At 36.8% G+C, this 22063-nt stretch overlaps 1 protein-coding gene across 10 annotated transcripts in view; it reads left to right on the forward strand.

Annotated features, from left to right (window-relative positions):
* Positions 1-22063, forward strand: part of KIDINS220 (kinase D interacting substrate 220) — a 112600-nt gene that overhangs the window by 61541 nt on the left and 28996 nt on the right. For all 10 annotated transcript variants that reach the window (XR_010136371.1, XM_063713786.1, XM_054548411.2 and 7 more), the window contains exon 22: positions 5582-5744. Coding sequence is in view for 9 of the 10 variants with exons in the window: in XM_063713786.1 (XP_063569856.1) it covers positions 5582-5744 (163 nt within the window). In the remaining variant the exon portion in view is untranslated. The remainder of the gene's footprint in view (positions 1-5581; positions 5745-22063) is intronic.

A 22063-nucleotide genomic window follows, 5' to 3' on the forward strand; every position in this document is an offset into this window, starting at 1 on the left:
TTTTATTCTGATTTGTATTACTGAGTATAAACTTATAATTTAAAATGTTGAAATTCAGATGTTCTACACTATTTTTTAAAAATTTTCATATGATATTTTGAATAAAAAATATTGACAATAAAATTGAGGATTATTGCCCTGTGCCTGAAGTCCCTGCATGGAATTCTGCCTTGTGAATTCCTCCTTGCTCATTGCTTCAGGGCAACCACATAAATACTTGTAATTTAGTTTGTAAAATATATGTCTCTTTGCAGGGTATTGATTGGTACTTTGTAATATTTACTGGTGTTAAGTGTATGATAGTTATACTAGAATTGTGTTTAATATTGTTGGGGTTCATGCTGTGAACTGTATTCCAAGTGAGGTTGTATCTAACATACTTACAATATTTTTGGTACTTAAGTTCCTTTAAGTGAGTTCTCAAGCCTCACTGTATTTATGTTCAACAATGGGAATGTTTTAGTATGTTATCAACATGTATGTATTCATTTAACAAATGTGTAGCGAGTGTCTACCTTATGTCAGGTAACATTTCTGGGCATTGTGGAGATAAGCAGTGAACAAGATAAAGTCTCTGCCCTAATAGAGAAAACTGAAAGATATAACGTCACAGAATGATGTGTGTCATGAAAACAAGACTGTAAACAGGAGATGGCCCTCCCTCTCACTCGAAAATTACTCCCATCAACACACAGATTGTTTCTTCCTTCCCAAGAAAAGCTGCTTTTGACTGTACCTCTGCCTCTAGCTACTACCCCATTTCTCAGCAAAGCTCCTCAAAAGACTTGTCTGTCCCTGTGTCTCATATTAATCTCCCTCTGTTTTCTCTAACTTATTCTCATAATCTCTTGTTCTCAGTTCAGTAAAATTGCATTTTCAAGGTCACCAATGGCTTCCATGTTATAAAATTCAGTGGCCAGGCCAGTGCTCATCTTATTTGACCCATTAGTGGCATTTGACAGTGTGTTGATCACTCTTCCTCGTTGAAAAATTTTTCTTCCTTTGGCTTCCAGAATGCCACACCAACTGGATTTCCTCCTTCTGCACTGGTGGTTAGTCTTCATCTCCCTTTACCATTTAGCATTGGAACGCCCTGGGGTGCGTTCCTTGGAGTTCTCCTTTTCTATCTAGACCTGGCACCTTGGCGACCGCATTTACTCTGAAAGGCTTAAATGCCATCTGTATGCCAGTGACTCTCAAATACGTATCTTCAGCCCTATAGCTCTTCAGTTGCTTGTTTGACATCTAATGGTGTCAATAGATATCTGACACATAATATGTCCACAATTGAATATTTGATTCTCTGACTCAAACTTCATCCATCCATGTCTTTCCTATCTATTAATCCAACTCTTTTCCAGTTCCTTAAGTAAGAAAATCTTGATCTTTCTTTCATATACTACCACCAATCTACTAGTAAATTCTGTAGCACTGTCTTCAGTCTATTTCCAGAATATGAGCACTGTTCACCATTTCTAGCATACCACCCTCATCAGATACATTATCATGTTCTACCTTTATTATGGAAATAGTCTAACTCGTCTCTACTCCTGTCTTTTTCTCTTTACAGCCTATTCTCCATACGGCAACCACAGTGATTCTTTTAAAATAGAAGCCAGTCATGTTATTCTCTGCTCAGAACTCTGTAATGTGTCCTCATTTCACTGAAAACCAAAATCTAAGTCCTTATAGTTTCGTACAAAGCCCTTTACGGTCTGACTTTCTGCATCCCCTTCCTCCTTCTGACCTCATCTCCCACCATTCTCCTCCTCCATCCCTTACTGACTTCTTTGCTGTTCCTTGAAAATGTCAGATATGCTCCCATCAAAAGACTCCTCCTGCAATTGCTATTTCTTCTGCCTGTACAGATTGTTCTTTGGATATATGCATCATGGGGTTTCTCACTTCCTTTTAAGTCTTTGCTTAAATGTCAGCTTTTCTACAAGATCTTCCCTCACCATCTCATATAAAATGACATCTTCTTTGGTATGCCTTGCGTTACCCCTTCCCTGCTTTGTTTTACTCGAAAAAAATCACCTCTAATTCACTACATCATTTACTTTTTTGTTTGTTTGTTTCTTTGGTTTTTGTCTGTTTCCCCTCAGCAGAATTTAAAATCCAACTGGCAAAGGTTTTCTATCTATCTTTCTTTCCTTCTTTTTTTTTTTTTTTTTTGAGGCAGAGTCTCGCCCTGTCGCCCAGGCTGGAGTGCAGTGGCATAATCTCGGCTCACTGCAACCTCCGCCTCCTGGGTTCAAGCAATTCTCCTGCCCCAGCCTCCCGAGTAGCTGGGATTACAGGCATGTGCCACCACGCCCAGCTAATTTTTGTATTTTTAGTAGAGATGGGGTTTCTCCATTTTGGTCAGGCTGGTCTCGAACTCCTGATCTGCCCGCCTCGGCCTCCCAGAGTGCTGGGATTACAGGCATGAGCCACTATGCCCGGCATTCTATCTATCTTTCTTATTGCTGTTTTCTCAGTACCCAGAACAATATCTAGGACACTGTTGTTGAATGACTAAGAGACCTGAATGAAGTGGGAACTGAGTTTTATATCTGTCTTGAGAAAAGCATCTTAACAGGAGGAAGAGCAAGTGTGAAGGCTCCAGCAACAGCTGGAGGCCAGGGCGGTTGCACTTTGGGGATCAAAAGAGAATGGTGGGAAGTGATGTCAAAGAACTAGCCACTGGCTGGGCGCACTGGCTCACGCCTCTAATCTCAGCACTTTGGGAGGCCGAGGCAGGTGGATCACCTGAGCTCAGGAGTTCAAGACCAGCCTGGCCAACATGATGAAACCCCGTCTCTACGAAAAATACAAAAATTAGCAGGCGTAGTGGTACACACCTGTAATCCCAGCTACTCAGGAGGCTGAGGCAGGAGAATTGCTTGAACCCAGGAGGCAGAGTTTGCAGTGAGCCGAGATTGCACCACTGCACTCCAGCCTGAGTGACAGAGTGAGACTCCTTCTTAAAAAAAAAAAATCTAGCCCCTGGGTAGTTCACTTTGAGCCTTACAGACCCCAAATCCATAGGAAGGATTTTGGATTATATTTAGACATTTTCAGACACTCTAAAGAGGACCAAATTAACATCATTTAATAGTTGATACTGAGATACACATTTTTAAAATAATGATGTTTACACATTTCAGAATAGAAAGAAAATATCTTCCTAAAGCCACATTTCAAATGTAAGAATTTCTCTAATATTATTCTGACTATACAGTAGACTTTCTAATTGTTAAATCAGAGGTATTTGTCTTTTATGTCTCATCAAATATAGCTCTGCCCATGAAAAATTTCTAAGTAAAATTTTCAATTTATAAAGCCCCTAACGCCATTAGTTTCATTGCCTAAAAGTGCTATGTTGAAAAATAACTTACAGATTTAAATCTGTGTATTTAATGAAATTTTGATTTCTTTTTTTGTGATGTTTTCCATTTCATTGGGTAACATTAGTTGGAAGTGTGTAGGGAAATATATTTTATTGGAAAGGATAGAATTTGAAGGCAAAAGACTTGGGTTTGAGTCACGGGCATGTTACTTAGCCTCTTGAATCCCCATTTCCCATGTATGCAAAAGTGTGTGTTACCCGCCCAACACCATACAAATAGTTGTTGCTATTAGGAAAGTCATTCAGTAGAGAGATTAAGATCAGAAAAGAATTTGAGGTTTTAGTAGATAAATATTGATAAGTATTTAGTTGAGTGGTTTCCTAATTAAAAATTGTGCTTTATCAAGTGTACTTTATTTCAAATTTGTTTTATTGGATTATTTTGGAAGATAAGATTAAAAAATTATCTTAGACATATTCGTTGTTCAGAATTTTCTTTTGATATTGCTTTATTTTTTAGCTAATTGTAGGCTAGATATATTCTTAGGATAGAATATTTATTTTTATTCACTCATACTTTTTTTTTGTTTTTTTTTTGAGATAGTTTCGCTCTGTCCTCCAGGCTGGAGTGCGGTGGTGTGATCTTGGCTCACTGTAACCTCCACCTTCCGGGTTCAAGTGATTCTCCTGTCTCAGCCTCTCGAGTAGCTGGGACTACAGGCGCCTGCCACCACGCTTGGCTAATTTTTGTATTTTCAGTAGAGGTGGGGTTTCACCATGTTGGCCAGGCTGGTCTTGAACTCCTGACCTCAAATGATCTTCCCACCTCTGCCTCCCAAAGTGCTGGGATTACAGGTGTGAGCCACCACACCTGGCCTATTCACTCATACTTTTAAAATAGTTTTCCAGTTCTCTCTGTCTACCGGTTCCTTCATGACTTTGCACGCATGCATGGTGCATTTGCTGTTCCTTTTGTCTGAATGTCCTCACTCTGCTTCCCTTGTCTCTGCCAGCCCGTGCCTTCCCACCAGACTAACTTGGGTTCATCCTTCATCGCTTAGTTCTAGTGGTTGGTTACATTCTTTTTTTTTTTTTTTGTCTTTTTCTTTTTAGTAGTTATATTCTTAAGGAAAACTTCCCTTAACTGCCGCTTCTAGATTTGATGCTCATTTTCTCTTTTCACACAGCACTGTGTGTATATCTCCAACATAGCCATATCTCCATCAAATGCTCACATCTCACCTTCCAGGGAAAAGGAATCAAGCCATGAAAATATAATTTCTGTGTATGAGCAGATTTGCTGAGGAAGTGAGGGCCTGGTTATATAGGAAGAATTGGATTGGGGCTTATATATCTATATCTATATGTATATCTGTATCTATCTATATATCTATATCTATGTATCTATTAGTAGTAGGGAAAGGAATAACTCATATTGGAACTAAAAGAAATAGGTATCTTAGTCTACATACAAATAAAATTGATAATGATGAAGTAAAATTGACAATGTTTGAAAATTTAACAACAGTGTCAGCAGCTCAGAATTTCTACCAAATCATGGTGAAACATGATACAATGAAACAAGGCATCCATTCTGAAAGTTTGAGGATTGCGACTGTCTACATGTACACAAGCCTAGTGGTAGAACAGCAAATCAGAGTCCTCAGAAAATCCCAGCAATAGACAGGGTTGTTTTAAAATACGTAAATAATAAATATTAGAAACATTACAACTCAGTTGGTAGGTTACCTACATAGACCACCCTTAGTATGTGAAAATGAAAGCCTGTGGGATTGCCCATTCATCTATAATACAACGAGAATGGACTGGCATATTTGGATCTGTTTATAGTCCATCAATAGGATCTCAGCAGATGGCACTTTAGGGGATTGGGGTCCATTGTGGGTGAATGGATGGTCTGCTCAATGATTGTGGGTGGCGTTGAACTGTGTGACACAGTTCTGAAAGATGTTTGCCTGCATATATGTGGTCGAAGAAGTATATCTCACCAGTGGCAAATCAAACAACCAAAAAATTACTTTAGAATGAAAATTGTGTTTAAGCCCTAAAAGCTTTACTTAATGCAGCTCTTTGGATTTTGGAAGCCATGGCAGTACTAGATTTGAATTTGTAGTATAAATTAAATGGTAAATTTTAGAAATTTAAAATATGTGTGAATATACTAAATGTTTTACTTAACATACTATCACACATCTATTAATTTTAAAATGTTTTTGTATTTTTTAAAAGGACGATTACTGAGAGCCAATCAGATTAGTTTCAACTGGGACAGGCTTGCTAGCTGGATCAACCTTACTGAGCAGTGGCCATACCGGACTTCATGGCTCATATTATATTTGGAAGAGACTGAAGGTATTCCAGATCAAATGACATTAAAAACCATCTACGAAAGGTACCTTTTGTGGCCTCTTTGTATTTTACTTTATTTTAGGTTGGGTTAAAAAAAAAAAAAACAAATGCATATAAAGCAGACAATACAAAATAATACGTATAAAATGTATACTTCTGGATTTAATCATTCTTATTAATTCCATTATAATTTTGGAGTTGTATTAGCACAGGTATATATCCTGTCATGTAAAATCTATGACTTTATTTGGACAAACTTTTCCTTTTTCAGATATATAAAGTTTATTTAAAATTTTTTAAAATTTTTTAGAAGCAGAATCTCTCTCTATCACCCGGGTTGGAGCACAGTGGCACAATCATAGCTCACTGTAGCCTCAAACTCCTGGACTCAAGTCATCCTCCCATCTCAGCCTCCCAAGTAGCTAGGACTGTAGGCGTGCACCAAGACGCCTGGCTCTTTCTTTTTATTTTTTGTAGAGGCAGGGACTTGCAGTGTTGCCCAGGCTGGTCTTTAAACTCCTGGGCTCAAGCATTTCTCCTGTCTTGGCCTCTCAAAGTGCTGGGATTACAGGAGTAAACCACTGTGCCCAGCCTTAGTGTATAGTTTATATATTAAAACTTCTAAGATTTCAGATAACTTTTATTTCCTTAGAGTATTGTCAGTATATGGTTTTCCTATTTTTCTAGTTCCTATTTTTTATGTACACATTTAATGTTTTCTAAGTAAATAACTGGTTTTAGAATTATTGATGTTGTCGTATTAGTCCACAGATTTGAGCTCTTCTAGGTTTTGCTGTTTAATTTATGTGAAAGTAGTTTAGTGGTTTAAACCTGTGTGCTGTATCAAGTAGGTGTTTCAGTAGATGCAGTGATATATAATTACTGTCTGCCTATTGAGAAGTGGTACTGAATTGCATCTGGTCTTTGAGGTTTTACAGATCATCTTATTGTGAGATACATGATTCGTTTTTCTCTTGGTTCTGTAGTACAATATTTTATTGTACATACGAGGTTTTATTTTGTGAATAAACATTTGTATTATAATACAGGTGCTGTATAATTATGAATGCTTGCTAAGCAGTTAAAACTTAACTTTAAAAAAGATTTAAGTGCTTCGTAATAATTCATACCAATATAATGAGGTTTATTTTTCACATGTTATATTTATACATAAAGCCCTATTTAATGTAAACAGGTAATCCCTTGACACTGTCATCTGTCCTCGAGATTGTTGTTGTTATCATTTGTGTGTAAATAAAAATGTGTCATAAAAAAGAATAAGCCTTCATTTAGGAACTGTGGAGCGATGGCTTAAGAAACAGTAGTGGAAGGAAATTGTGGCTGCTTTAGATTCTTAGACCCTGTCTGAATTGGTATTGTTTAGGAGTAGTATATTACTCCAGGAATGTATTTCTAGATTTCAAGAAGTTTGTAAACTTGGGCACAGGAGAACTAGTTGTCTCACGTGGGTCCTTACTTAAGGAGGTCGAGTCGCTTAGTGTTCCTGACCTCCTTCCTTCACGTCAGGTACTTTGCTAGGTGCCTTATGTATTCTTGAAGCTTTGGAAAGTGCAGAGGTGTTAGGTGGGGATAGAATGAGGGATGTGAACTTTGCTTTGCCATTAAACCAACTCATTACTTTAAACTTCGGCATTTGGCAGGCTTGCCATCTATGACTGGGCTGGATTTGGGGTGATTTTGAGATGCTTTTCTTCTCTTTCTGGTGAAATAGGTATATTTAAGTCTTAAATGCCTGCAACTACTTACAAAGAATATTTTTGTAGCTAGTCTAAGGAAGAGAAAAAGTATAGTAAGCAATCGTTGATAATTTGTATGAATTGACTTAAAATAATTATATGTAATAAGGATTTGGAGTGAAAAACTATAGGAAGACACTTTGATTAACATATTGAAAAGCCACATATTAAAGTATGTGAGAATAATCTAGATGATTATGTTTCTAGTTAACTGTAGTTGAGTTCTTTAATGCTATTGCTTGTCATTTGAATAAGAGAAAGTTTTATTTACAGCCGACAAAAAGCAGCAGTATGTAATTGATATTCATTTGTTGTATTAAAGAAATCTGATTTGGTAAAAACAATCAGAAAATAGTATTTTTAACTCTAGTAGTAAAATTTATTTTTTTAATCCATAAAAAGCCTCATTTATTTTTATAGCAATTTGATGACACATCTGCTGGCTTTATTCAGGTGAAAAAGAAAATGTTGGTTCTTGGTGTTTGGTGAAATTGTGTTGTTAAATTATTTTCTAAATTGTTCAACTTTTAACAAATGACATTTGATACTAACACTGGAAAGCAATTTCAGTGAATTAAATAGACCCCTCTGTAAACCACGGGAACATTAAGATGACACACTGTTCATTCAAGATGGTTTTAATTGGTACAATTATTGTAATTTTCTTGCAATTATGTGTTGAGCTGAAAGCTTTTGTCTGGATCATTTGAGAGGTTTTTTTTTTTTTTTTTTTTTTAACATACATTTAGTAAGAAAGGGAGTAAAATAAAAACTAAAAATTTTCTGTCTGGTTTTTATTGCAGCATTTTAGACAACCATTGAAATATTTTAATCTAAAACTTCATTTCTGGCATTTAAAGCAGAATGATAGTGGTTTTTAAAAAAATGAATTTAAGTAGTTTTCATGATGATAGTGCTTTAAATTTCTGTTTTGACACTGCTCAGTCAATCTTTTACCCAGGCCACGATATGGTCAGAATAATTTTGCGATAAGGATAACAACATTCTTTATTTTGGTATTTTATTTTGATGTTTAAAGAACAGTTGAATAAGTTCTAAGGGTGCTTCAGAATAGTAGCCATTTTCCATTTCATTGAAGTAGCAATTTGCTGTACAGACACTATGGACATCTAATTTATGACTTTAATAGACCGGTTATTTTTAAATTATTCAAGTAATGTTATTTCTATACATTATTTAGGGCATTCTCATAATAAAACATCATATTTTATGATAACCCCTCCTGATATTCACCCAAAGCTTTCATAAGCTTCATTTTATCACATGTAGTCATCTCATACCTCTTGTAGCTCTCACTAACCTGCTTGCTCTCTCCATCATTTTCTGGGTGATGATCAGCTCTCCTTCCCTCTCTTCCCCGCCATCATTTGGCCTGGATTATTGCACAAGCTTGTTTCTTTTGCATGTGGACTTAAGTTATGAATGTGGATAGCATGAAAAATTTAACATTAGTTTAGAGGAAGTTGTTGCTTCATCTCCTTTGTAGTACAAAGTCCATCCTTTGTACTGATAATTTTTCTCTTTAGTTTTTGAGATACTAGCAATATTTATTCCAAAAACTATTTAATGCATGCTATTTTGGTGTTTTTTATATACAGCTTAGAATCTTCATGAAATTCTTTGTTTTTGATGTATGACTTATCTGTAGGTATAGGTGTTGTCATCATTCAAAATTTATTAAATTACTGTCTTTTATATAATTATTGTTTCCATCTTTATTCTCAAAACACACTTGCTTTGACTGCAGAGATTCAGTATTTTATCCATATCTTTATCTTTTTAAAGAGAAAGCCTGATCTAGTTATTTGTAAAATTACAAGATAATTCCCCATATAGGAGAGGAAACTAAGCAGGTTTTTACTGAAATAAAGATTGTGTCATCTATAATAGAAATCATATTTTATCTGGACAGAAATAAATGACATTTGTATATTTGCCAAGTTCAGTGTGAAGAGTGAGCCTGCAAACCTTATATAAATATACCCATAATCAGATGTAATGTTGACCATTCAATGTGCATTTCTGGCTTTGCATTATTTTTATCCATGTCTTTGTGAAAATTGGACAATTCAGATTTCTAAAGATAAAGGTGAAGGGCATAATTTTTTAGCTTATTTTGATGTATGTTTAAATCATGCCTACTTTTGTTGTTTGGAGAAAACAGTGAAATGCATTAAATTGACGTGTTTGGCTTTTTTTTAGTTTACCTATTTGTGTATTTTGCTACTTATTTATTTTGTTGTTGTTACTAGACGTCTAGCAACATCCAAAGATGTGAGAGAAATTAAGGGGAGAAAGCTTAAAATTCATTCATTTATTCAGAAAACAGTTATTGGACACCTATTATGGACCAGGCACAGTTCTAAGAGCTTGGGTGTATCCATGAACAAAACCAGCAAAGATCCCTGCCCCGAGGAGCTCGCAGTCTGTCAGAGAGTGATGGGTAATAAACAACATATATAATACATAATTAGCATGTTAAAAGGCAGCAAGTGTGGTGGAAAGGATAAAAGGTAGAAGAGAGTTAAGGAGATGAAGAATAATGCAGGTTCTGCATTAAGTAAGAGGATCAGGATTGTCCTCATGGAGAAGGGAAGAGTTGAGGAAGGGTTGAAGGAGGCAAGAGAGTTTTCCAGGCAGGTATCTGAGAAAGCATTTCCAGGCAGAGGGAACAGTTCCAGGCCAGAGAGCACCTGGAATCAATGTTGAAGGAACAGCAACAAGGGAGCTGATGTGGTGAGATGGGGTGCAGTGAAGCAAGTAAGTAGGAGGTCAGGTTGGGTCACCAGTGGGGTTCATGGACCCCTTTTGGAGGACCATGGTAAGGACTTTGGCTTTTACCCTGAGTAAGATGGGGATTCATTGCAGGGTCTTGAAAAATGTGTAGCCATTACCCTGATGCTTCAGGGCCTATTTGCTGTATCAGTGCAGCTTGGCCTGAGTTAGGGAAGCCTGTTGATTTAAGGGAGCTTGTTTTGAGACTCTCACGGTGGGAAGGGAATAGGAATGAACCTGGGTGGAAAAATTAAGGTAAATGAAAAGTTCAGAAAGTAATTGGCTATCCCACAGTAAAGATGAAATGATTAATAGAGTCGGGCATGGTGGAGTACGCCTGTAATCCCAGCTACTTGGGAGGCTGAGGTAGGAGGATCACTTGAGCCTGGGAGTTGGAGGCTGCAGCGTGCCATGACTGTGCCTATGAATAGCCACCACACTCCAGCCTGGGTGACTAGTGAAACCTTGCCTTTTAAAAATAATAAAAGTTGGGTTATAGAAATAGCACATTGTGGCATTTTCTATGTGAGCTAGGAAGTAAATAACCTCACCTACAGTCCTGTTGCAGGGTATTGAAAGAAAATTAGTTATTCTAAACATCTGCAAGAATTTATAAGACTAATTTCCCTTTGTGTCTCCCCTGTCGCAATACTTTCTTGTTTCTTAGGATCGTTTTATTCTTTATTTTTTAATGATGGGTTAATAGCCAACTTTTTGTATCATTTAAAAAACTGCCTTCCTTCCGTTTTCTTGCCATGGTCTGGCTCTCTGATATACAAACCCCTGGTTGAGAGTGACCAAAAGGTAATTTTTGTGGCATTGAAGACTGCTAGGTGTAGGAAAGATATCATGGGGAGGAGAGCAACTAATGAGTTGCTTTTAGAATAATAATGATTTTGACTTATAGATAGTATAAAGTGCAAATGATGGTCTGTGCATATCAAATTGGGCTCTAAAGACAAAAGGATATAATTGGTCAAAATCTGTATTCAGGCACCAGAATACAGAAACCTGTATTCAGGTTTCTGCTGGAGTTCGCAGTGTCCTCAGCCTGGCTCCGGCTCCTTCTCCCTCTTACTGTTTACTTTCCACGTGCTCTTCTCTTTGGCCCCTCCCACCTCCTTCTTCTGGTCTTATCTTAAATATTACTGCCTTAGGAAGCCTTTTGTTACCAAGCCCCCCCATCCTTCGAGGCTTTATTAGATGAGTCCTTTATGTACTAGTGTGTTCTTTCATAGCACTGGCCATAGTTACCTTCTTATAAGTATTTGCATTGCTATTTCTTTAATATTTGTCTCCTGAATGAGACTATACACTTCATGAACTGTAACTTTCTTAAACATTGCTGAATTTTTTTGCTTCTAGACAAGTGATCGGTATTTAGGCAGTAGTGGGTATTTCTGAAAGAATAAAGAAATCGGATGATAACTTTTGGACTGAGGAAGGCATGGACTGGGGAGGTGGTAGATGAGAAGCCTCACTTTATCTTGAAGAGAGTACTGTCCATCCAGATACTTCATTCTTTAGGCTTAAATATGGGTAAAATCTTTCTTTTGTTATATACCAGTATATCCCTGAGCCGGACACATAGTAGCATCTCAGTACACATTGACTGAATGATGACTGTATATTTCACCTAACACTCGGCGGTTTCTGCCTTATGTCAGGTGTTGCTAAAATCACAGCAATGTTTTTGAAGGCATTCCCTGTAACTCTGAGTTCAGCTGCATTTCTAAGGTTTCTTACATTCATAATCCATTTATGAATGCCATGGTCTGGTGGAGTTGCTTTGTGTTTTTTAAAATTTTTATTTCAATAGCTTTTGGAGTACAAGTGGTTTTTTGTTGCATGGATGAATTATTTAGTGGTGTATTCTGAGATTTTAGTGCACCCATTATCCAAGTAGTGTGGATTGTACCTAATATGTAGTTCTTTATCCCTAGCCTTCCTCCCATCCTGTCCCTTCTGAGTCTCTAAAGTCTATTATTTTACTCTGTATGCCTTTGCTTACTCATAACTTGGCTCCCACTTATAAGTAAGAACATGTGGTTGTTGGTTTTCCACTCTGGTGTTACTTCACTTAGAATAATGGCCTCAAGCTCCGTCCAAGTTGCTGCAAAATATGTTATTTTGTTCCTTTTAATGGCTGAGTAGTATTCCATGGTGTATATAAACCACATTTTCTTTATCCACTCCTTAGTCAGTGGGCACTTAGGTTGGTTCCACATCTTTGCAGTTGTGAATTGTGCTGCTATAAACATATATGTGCAAGTGTCTTTTTCATATAATGACTTTTTTCCCTTTGGGTAGATACCCAGTGGTGGGCTTGCTGGATCAAATGGTGGATCTGCATTTAGCTCTTTGAGGAAATCTCCATAGTGTTTTCCATAGAGGTTGTACTAATTTACATTCTGGTGGAGTTGCTTTGGATTGGCTACTTCTAGACAGGTTCTTCTCACTTCAGAGTCTTCTTACAGACTCAGTTTCTTCTCAGAGACTTGTTGTCCAGAATTGTTTTTAAAAGGCCATGTACTTAGATGACTCCAGTTCTGTTGTGCTAAACATTTTAATTGTGTTCATTTATTAAACAAATATTTATAGAATTTATTATATGCGGGGCACAGTCTAATAAAAGTAGTAGCTAATATATTATGTGAGCCCTCATTCTGTCCCATGCATTGGATTAAGCACTTTACCTAGATTATCACATTTAATGCAGGGTGCATATCCCTAATCTGAAAATCTGAAATCTGAAATGCCCCCAAATCTGAAGCTGAGTGCCGACGTGATGTTCAAAGGAAATGCTCACTGGAGCATTTGGGATTTTGGATTTTTGGATTAGGGATGCTCAGCTGGTACTGCCGAAACTCCCAGATCTGAAACACTTCTAGTCCCAAGCATTTCAGATAAGGAATACTCAACCTGTACTTCTAACCCTAAGAGGCAGAGAGCAGGAGTTACCTAAGACCTCACAGCTGTAACTGTGCACTTCCCCAAGTCTGTTTCTGGGGGCCAGGAGCCTGTCCTCTGTAGCTGCCAGCTAGGCAGTGGGTCTGAGATACCAGAAAAATATAGAACTAAATATTTTAATTTCCAGATAGATTTTAACTTTTCATTAATATATCTGTGAGTATTTAGAATAACTTATTAGGTATCAATGGGAATGTTATAGCAGATGGAAATTTTTCTGCAGTGTTGAATTTATCTTTTCTATTGAAAAACACGAACAACTTAGCAACATATAAAATCTCAAATAAATGCTTTATTTAGTTCTAATTGTGTCTAGTAACTGTGCTAGGTTTTGTGTGGAAAGCTTTAAAAAATCACTTCTGATATTTAGCACTTAAACATCTGGTACATCGGTTTGTTTAAGCCTTTATACCATTTCTGTGTCTACTATATGGCTATAATTTTTTTTAGGTAACTTTTTTAATGGGTTTTCTTTTCTTTTTTCTTTTTTGTTTTTCTTTGAGACGGAGTCTCGCTCTGTCACCCAGGCTGGAGTGCAGTGGCGCGATCTCGGCTCACTGCAAGCTCCGCCTCCCGGGTTCACGCCATTCTCGTGCCTCAGCCTCCTGAGTAACTGGGACTACAGGCGCCCACCAGCATATCCGGCTAATTTTTAAAATATTTTTAGTAGAGACGGGGTTTCGCTGTGTTAACCAGGGTGGTCTCGATCTCCTGACCTCGTGGTCTACCCGCCTCAGCCTCCCAAAGTGCTGGGATTACAGGCGTGAGCCACCGCGCCCGGCCAATAGGTTTTCTTTTACTTTTGATTTTGAATGTATTTTCTCAGACTTTACTCTCATAATGCCATTTTCAGTGTTTAATGCAAACATAGAATGAAGAAAAAATGTTAAGTGTTCCAAAGTCATGTGTTTCTAACGTCAACATGAAAAACTCAGGTATATTAACCCAGATCTTCATTATCCAAAACCCTTATTATACGAGTTATCTTAAAAGATTTAACATTGAAAAAGTATATAGAGCATTCCAAAGTTCTACAGTGTTTGGAATTGTTGGAAACTAATACCAAAGACAATTTCTTGAAATATATGTTTTAATATGTAAGAAATACATGTTTAATATGTAAAAAAAATTATTACTTGTGCAGGTTTACAGTTTATTTTATAATATAGTAAGAACATTATGTATAGTTATATTTTTCAAACAAGTCTGATTATTAAAGAATTCAGTTTACCAAAAAAATTACATACGCCTTGACAGATCAAGTAACCAACTTTCTCCAGAAGTTGATTTTTCCAGTAAAGGTTTGTTATTTCAGAATTTCAAATCAAAATATTTAAAGACTTTTTAAAATACAAGAATAAACAAAAGTGATTTGTAACAAAAATGCTAGCGAATTCAAATGCTAAGAAAATGTCGAGCTGCTGGTGTAAAACCATGCTGCAGAAGTGGCTCCTGTTAGCAATCTTCAAAAAGTCCACAAGATGGGAGCATTTCACTACAAACATTATTAGCATGTTCGGCCAAACATAAGATGTAATACATTTTGCTTTCCCCTCCCATAGAAAAACAAGTGAGAGTTTAATGAAAGGTTGAATTTCCTTTTTTGTTGTTGTTTAAAAAAAAATGGCTTCAGGACATTTTTCAGCACTGAGAATCACGATCATAGGCAAATGAATGGGTATCTATTCATATGACATAGTTTTTAAGTGTTGTACTACTTTTGTCTCCTCAAATTAGTTTAAATTAAGTTTTGGGAAAATAGTGGCTATGAAAAAAGAGGAGCATAAAGAAATTGATCTGCTTACAAATTTGCATTTAGATATAAAAATATTAAATCCTAAACATTGTAGAACTTCGGTTCTATACTTTTTAAACGTTAAATCTTTTAAGAGAACTTGCATAATAAAGATTTTGCCTTAATCTGAAACATATTCATAGATGTACTTTGACTTCAGAGCCTCCTTTCTCTATGCCTGTCATTCAGTTTTATTACCGAACACTTGCATTCTATATATGATTAATGTAATACACTTTTAGATTTCTTAAAGGCGACAATTGCATGGACAATTCATCACTTGGTAGCAACTTATGATATTGCTAGTGGTGCCTAAAACAGCTATGAAAATTTGATCTCATGTACTTTTGTCGGAACATTTTTAAATATCGAGTATAAACTCTTGATGCCAAAAAGCAGGCTTTGCTTTTTAATGATAGACACTATTTTCACATGGAGTTAGTTATTAATTATTTTGCCTCTCTTACCACTTTACTAAAGTCTTCTCTCATTACCCTAGCTGAAAGTATTGCTTTGTCACCTGAATTACTAATATCTGATTACTTGCATGGTCGTAATTGGGTAGATATCATGCAGTAATACGCTGTTTTTTAGACTTGTACTCCCAGTGGAAGCCTTTTTCCAAATCTTATGCAAAAGTCCAATAAATAAAGCAGAATTAATACAAGTTTATTGATTCAAATTATAACATTTCCTAACAAATTCAGTTAGTGAGAAAAATGAGCTATTCTGAAGAATATTAAAATTGGAGAATTCTGGACGACTGTTACAATCCTAAATTGGTTTAAACATCTATTTGTTTCTCTAATTAGTTTTGGGACTGTAACATTAAGAAAATCCTAAATCATGAGTAGACACAAATGTTACCAGTGTTTAAACTTTCTTTGCGATGACAGGATGTTTTCATTTAATCTGATCTAGAAACTTGAAAGATTGATTGGGAATATTGTTTTATAGGTGAATCACCAATAGTATCTTGGAGTTGTTCACATTTCTTATAATTATTTGAAGTGTTCTCTGCTTCTCTGATTAGGTGAAAGTCATGTCATGCAATTTTTAAATCATTTTTACAGTCTTTGCTCAGGCTTGTAGGCTGTAGTGTAGTGTACTGGTTTGCATAATTTTATAAACAAAAAAGTGCTGATCTGGATTCTGAAAAAATGATGAAGGAAATTAAATATGTACATGAAGATGGAGGAGAAGCTCTATTTCAAAGTCTGCAAAAAACTGAAACTAAAAGAAAAACCCAGGATGACTTATGAGCACAGCTTATTTGTTGATCTTCTTCAGTGTGTTAAAATGTAATATGTAACAGCATTCATTTTTATTATAGTTTTAAGGAGTTAAAAATGTGTAAGTCATTACCTGAGGGATTTTGAGCCATGTCGGTGGCTCCTGTTTGAAAACTGGTACAGTGAGCAGTCAGCAGCTTTTGAAGCAGTCAGGAGCAGGTACCCACTCTGCTGCTATGTCTGTGGTGGTGTTGCATCCATTGCTTACCTCTCTGAGCCTTAGTTTCCTCATGTTAAAAATGGAAATAATAAATACCTCATGGGATGCAGAGAGAGAAGTTAGATAAACTAGGTAAAGCACCTGCCTCAGAGAATGGCAGACAGTAGGTATTCAGCCAATTCATTCTTCTTAAATTTCCCTCTCAATTCTTCGTAACTTTTAAATAAAGTTTCCCTGTTAGAGTTTATATAAGAAGAGGGATACAGATCCCCTAAATGTACCTTCCTCAGAACATTCAGCGTAGTAGACATGAATGAAGACAGTGCCTTACCAGTATTGTACTTGAACCTAGGCACATAGCCCTTTTGAGTTTTTATCTTTTACCCTCCCTGGTTGTTGATTGTTTTTTCATCCATCTAGTTGCCAGAATTGCAGCCTTAAAGCCAAAGACAGTTTGTGTATTTGATGACATTCTACTGAGTTTAAGGTTTTTTTTAATCCTTTAAATTACATGCGTACAAGTTTCCTTCCTTCTTATAAAAACATAATCTTGGGCCCTGATGTTCTGGCAAAATAGATCATCTTGGAGATATACACCCTCGGTGGGAAATAATTTTTGTTTAATGTAGAGTAATCTCTTCTAGTAAGTGAAATAATAACTTTGTTTAGCTCTGCCAATGGTTTCCAGGGCAGCTTATACAAGTGCTTTTATGGTTTGCACTATTTAACTCTAATCACACCGTCCTTAAACACATAAGTCAAACACATTAGATACTTGCAAATGTCTTCTTTTAAACCAGAAATAAACAGACAAACACACTTGAAGAAGGCACGCCATGATGATCTATTTGGCCTGCAGAGCATATAAGCACTTCGTTGTTTCCTAGTGTAGTTACTCAATAAGATGCCTATAAAATGCAAACTTACTTTTGTAGGCCTTGAAAAGTGAGTGTCAGTGAGAACACCTGGCACTGTTCGCCTTGTTGTCTTGAGAATATTCTGTGGCCACCACACGAGCACAGATGCCTCTTTTCTCTTCTGGCAAGTTCTGTTCTCCGTTGAGAGTTGTTGTGTACTTAATGCAGTCTTCTGCATGTGGACAGCTTCAGCTCTTAGTACTTTTATTACTTAGGCTGTGGCAGACAAAGTGTCTACTTTCTGACCCCCTAAGCTAATGTTCTTTCCGACATGGTAGGAAAGGTGACTTATGGAATAGTTACGAAAATACTTTTACAAGAATATTAGGAATGATTAAAACTTATGGGATGCAGCAAAGGCGGTGCTCAGAGGGAAATTTATGGCTGTAAATGCCTACATTAAAAAAAGAGAAAGATATTAAATTAATACCCTAACCTAACACCTTGAGGAGCTAGAAAAAGAAGAGCAAATTAAACTCCAAGCTAGCAGAAGGAAGGAAATAATAAAGGTTAGAGTGGAGAGACATAAAATAGAGAATAGAATAACAATAGAAAAAAAGCAATGAAACCAGAAGTATTTTCCTTGAAAATACCAGCAAATTGACAGATCCAGTGTCGAAGTCCAGGCTCAGAGGCAGATCCGGAGGCCAAGGTGAGCAGAGGTGCCTTGAGTTGGAGTTGCTGCTGAGGCCGGGATCTGTTCCTGAGGATTGGTGAGGGTGAACAGGGCATAATCATGGTAGATTTTTCTCAAGTATTTTTTCCAGTCTGTTTGGAACTGGGAAGTGAGGATTTTAATTTCAGGATTACATAGACAGGAAAAACCACAATTTTATTCAGATTACAGGTTGGAAAAGTCATTACTAACGTTCCTATCATCAGATTTAATGTTGAGACGGTAACTTACAAAAGCCATACAGGGCTGGGCGCAGTGGTTTATGCCTGTAATCCCAGTACTTTAGCAGGCCGATGCAGGCAGATCACCTGAGGTCAGGAGTTTGAGACCAGCCTGGCCAGCATGGTGAAACCTCGTCTCTACTAAAAATGCAAAAATTAGCCAGGCATGGTGGCTGGTGCCTGCACTCCCAGCTACTCAGGAGGCTGAGGCAGGAGAATTGCTTGAACCCAGGAGGCAGGGGTTGCAGTGAGCTGAGATTGCACCACTGCACTCCAGCCTGGGCAACAAGAGCGAAACTCCATCTTAAAAACAAAACCAACAAAGAAAACATACAGAATTCCAAGTCCGGGATTTAGGAGGACAGCCATACTGAAGATGTTATTATTCAAACACAGATGCTGTGGAGCAGACAGTTGTGACCGAGACCGAATTGGCATTTCCAAGTCAGTGTTAGTTTCCATGTTGATGGAGAGCTGAGAAAAGCCATTTTAATGGCATTTGCAAATAAGCAGGACATGGAACAGGCCGTGACTCCCTCAGAGATGCACATTCACTTGGGTTATCTGCCTCGAAGGACAGAAAATGGCAAATATTCAAAACTTCAGCAACCAGAGGCACTGGCCTTCATGAGACAATGGAATGGTTAGTTGAAACATTAAAGAGCAAACAACAGTACAGTCACTTCTGCTCCTCTGAAATGAAGACGGCTTCACATATCCCTTTGGAAACAGTCAAGTGTGCTTCTCATGACTAAAGGTTAAAGCTGTAAGACTGTTGGCATTTACTGAACTGACTGTGACATTTGTAATAAATATAAAAAATAGATATTTAGTTGAAAGGGTAATTCATCTTGATTGAGCCAATTGTGTTGTATGTTGTAGGACATGCTGCTTCCCTGCTTTCTTAATGTTAAGTACACGTTCCATTTGTATGGGATTTTTATTCAAATAGTCCTATTAAAGTATGCACTTTTGTTGGAAAAAACAAATCCTATTTTTTGAACTAATGGTTGCATCTTGTTTGTATAAACACTAGTCAATATCTTAACTCTTTTTTTTTTTCCTAAAATGAATTTGCAACGATGGGACTAAATAGAATAGACTAGGAAGTAGTGTGGGTAGCATAGTCTTCATTTTCTTAATTGACCACTTTATATTAAGCTGTTTTGTTTAAAAGCTTTTGGATGTAGGCCTGACATTGAGATCATCATTTTAGTGGTTAACTTTACTGACTTATCTGCAGCTAACATTGTACTCCATGGTGAAAGACTGAAATTATCCCTCCTAAGTTAAAAGAACAAGACAAGGATGCCTGCTGCTGTGTATGAATGCTTGTGTCCTGCCAAAATTTTTATGCTGAAGCCCAAACCCCCAATATGATATTATTTAGAGTTGGTGCCTTTGGTAATTAGGTTTAGATGAGGTCATGAGGGTGGAATCCTCGTATGGGATTAGTGCCCTCCTAAGAGGAAACCAGAGAGCTTCTCTCTCTCTCTGTAGTGTCCTTGATGTCAGGACCTAGGAAGAAGATCATTTGTAAACCAGAAAGAAGGCCCTTACCAGAACCTGACCATCTGGCACTTTGATCTCTGACTTCCAGCCTCCGGAACTTCAAGAAATAAATGTCTGCTATTTAAGCCACCCAGCCTATGGTATTCTGTTATAGCAGCCTGAGCTAACTAAGATACCCACTTTCACCACTGCTATTCAACATTGCACTAGAAGCTCTAGCCATTGCAACTGGACAAGCAAAATAAATAAAAGAATCCAGATTGGATGATTCTTCTATATATAGAAAAATCCCAAAGAGCCCACAGAAAGCTATTAGAGCTAATTAATCAGCAAAGTTTGCAGGATACAGATCAACACACAAAAATCAGTTGTGTTTCTGTACACCTTCAGTGAACAATCTGAAAGGAAATTAAGAAGGCAGTTCATTTTACAGTAGCATCTAAAATAATAAAATATCTCAGAATAACTTTAACCAAGAAAGTTAAAGACTTGTACACTGACAACTTAAAAAAATTGCCAAAAGAAATTAAAGAAGATCTAAATAAGTGGGAAGACATCCTGTACTCATGGATAGGAAGACTAAATATTAGGATGTCAATACTACCTGAAATGATCTACAGATTGAATATTGTACCTATTAAAATTCCAGTAGCCTTGTTTTGGAGAAACAGAAAACTGATCCTTAAGTTCATATGCAATTGCAAGATACCTCAAATAACCAAACAACCTTGAAAAAGAAGAACAAAGTTGGAGGACTGACACCTCTCAATTTCAAACATACTACAAAGCTACAGTAATCAAAACAATGTGTCACAGGCATGAGGATGGACATATAGAGCAATGGAATAGAATTGAGAATCAAGAAAAACCCATACATCTATGTCCAGTTGGGTTTTGGCAAGGATGCCAAGTCCATTTAATGGGGGAAAGGACAGACTCTTCAACAAATGGGGCTGGGACAACTAGATTTCCACATGCAAAAGAATGAAGTTGGACCCATACCCCACACCATGTACAAAATTGACTCCAGATGGATCAACCTATGCTTTTCCAAGCACAAGGTTTTGTCAATATCAGAAAGGACAATTAAGGTGAAAATTATTCTATTTTAAAGGGGTAGAGTGCTTGAGGAAGAACACCTTTTTGTGCATGTGTAGTTTGTTCCTTCTACAAATATTTATTGGACAACAGTGTTGTGACAGTATTCTGTGCAGGCCACTGGAGATACAGTGGTGGAAAAAACTAAACTTGTTCCCAGTTTTAATGGAATTTCCAGTCTAGATTGGGAGATAAACATTAAGAGAGTAATTCCACTAGTGCAGAATTATGATACATATTATGCAAGAAAGTATATATGCTCTGGGGGCTTGTAATGAAGGAATATAAGTTGGTCTCCAGGATGCTCTCCGAGGAGGGGGAAATTGCACTGAGCACAAAGGATGGGTAGGAGTTAACAGGGTGAAGATGGAAGGATGTAGCCAGCTCCTGAGGTATCCAGGGTTTTTGCCTTTTCACAGATGGCAGTGGGTGTATAAATGGACTCCATTTTTTCTTTGTTTCTGACTTTTTGGCTGCAATGCCAAGTGGCTGTTTTCTGTCTGTGTGTTCTGTCTGTCTCCCAGAATCTCCAAAGTGTTCTGTGCATGGATGGTATTTAATAAATGGACATTCACTGGTAGAAAGTATTTGAGAGTCTATTAGAAGTTAAATTTGTTTCAAGGCAATAAAATTCTAAGGCATTTAAGAGTTTTCTCTGTTTAAATTTTTAAACAAAATGTCTTATTTTTTAACATCCTACTAAATAATGACATTATTAGGCAGCTACTTTTAGATAAAATGTGATAAATAATACTTTCTTCATAAATTCTGCTCTAAGAATCTGTTTATATTTTGATTTAAAATAGAAGTCTTTTATGTAATTTAAAACCTCATTTTGAATGGAAGTGATATGAATAGTTTATGCAATTTCTGCCAAGGAATTAATATGGACTTTGTATAAACCACTGTCATTTATAATCAAAATGCTTTTAACTTACATTGATGTTGGCATTAACAAGTATTGCTAGATTGGTAGCATAGAAGGAAATTGCATTTAGACTTACTAGGAGCTCATTGATGCCTGAGGTTTTATAATGCTTTCTTTGGGCCATTTAACTGCTGGCAACTTTAATTGACATGATTCATAATGCTGGAAATTTAAATTCACCCTTAACTGAAAAATGAAGTTACTTAAATTCTTTAAATGCTAACCTTTGGAAAAATATCT

This window comes from Pongo abelii, chromosome 12 (genome assembly GCF_028885655.2).
Source record: "Pongo abelii isolate AG06213 chromosome 12, NHGRI_mPonAbe1-v2.0_pri, whole genome shotgun sequence".
NCBI lineage: Eukaryota > Metazoa > Chordata > Mammalia > Primates > Hominidae > Pongo > Pongo abelii.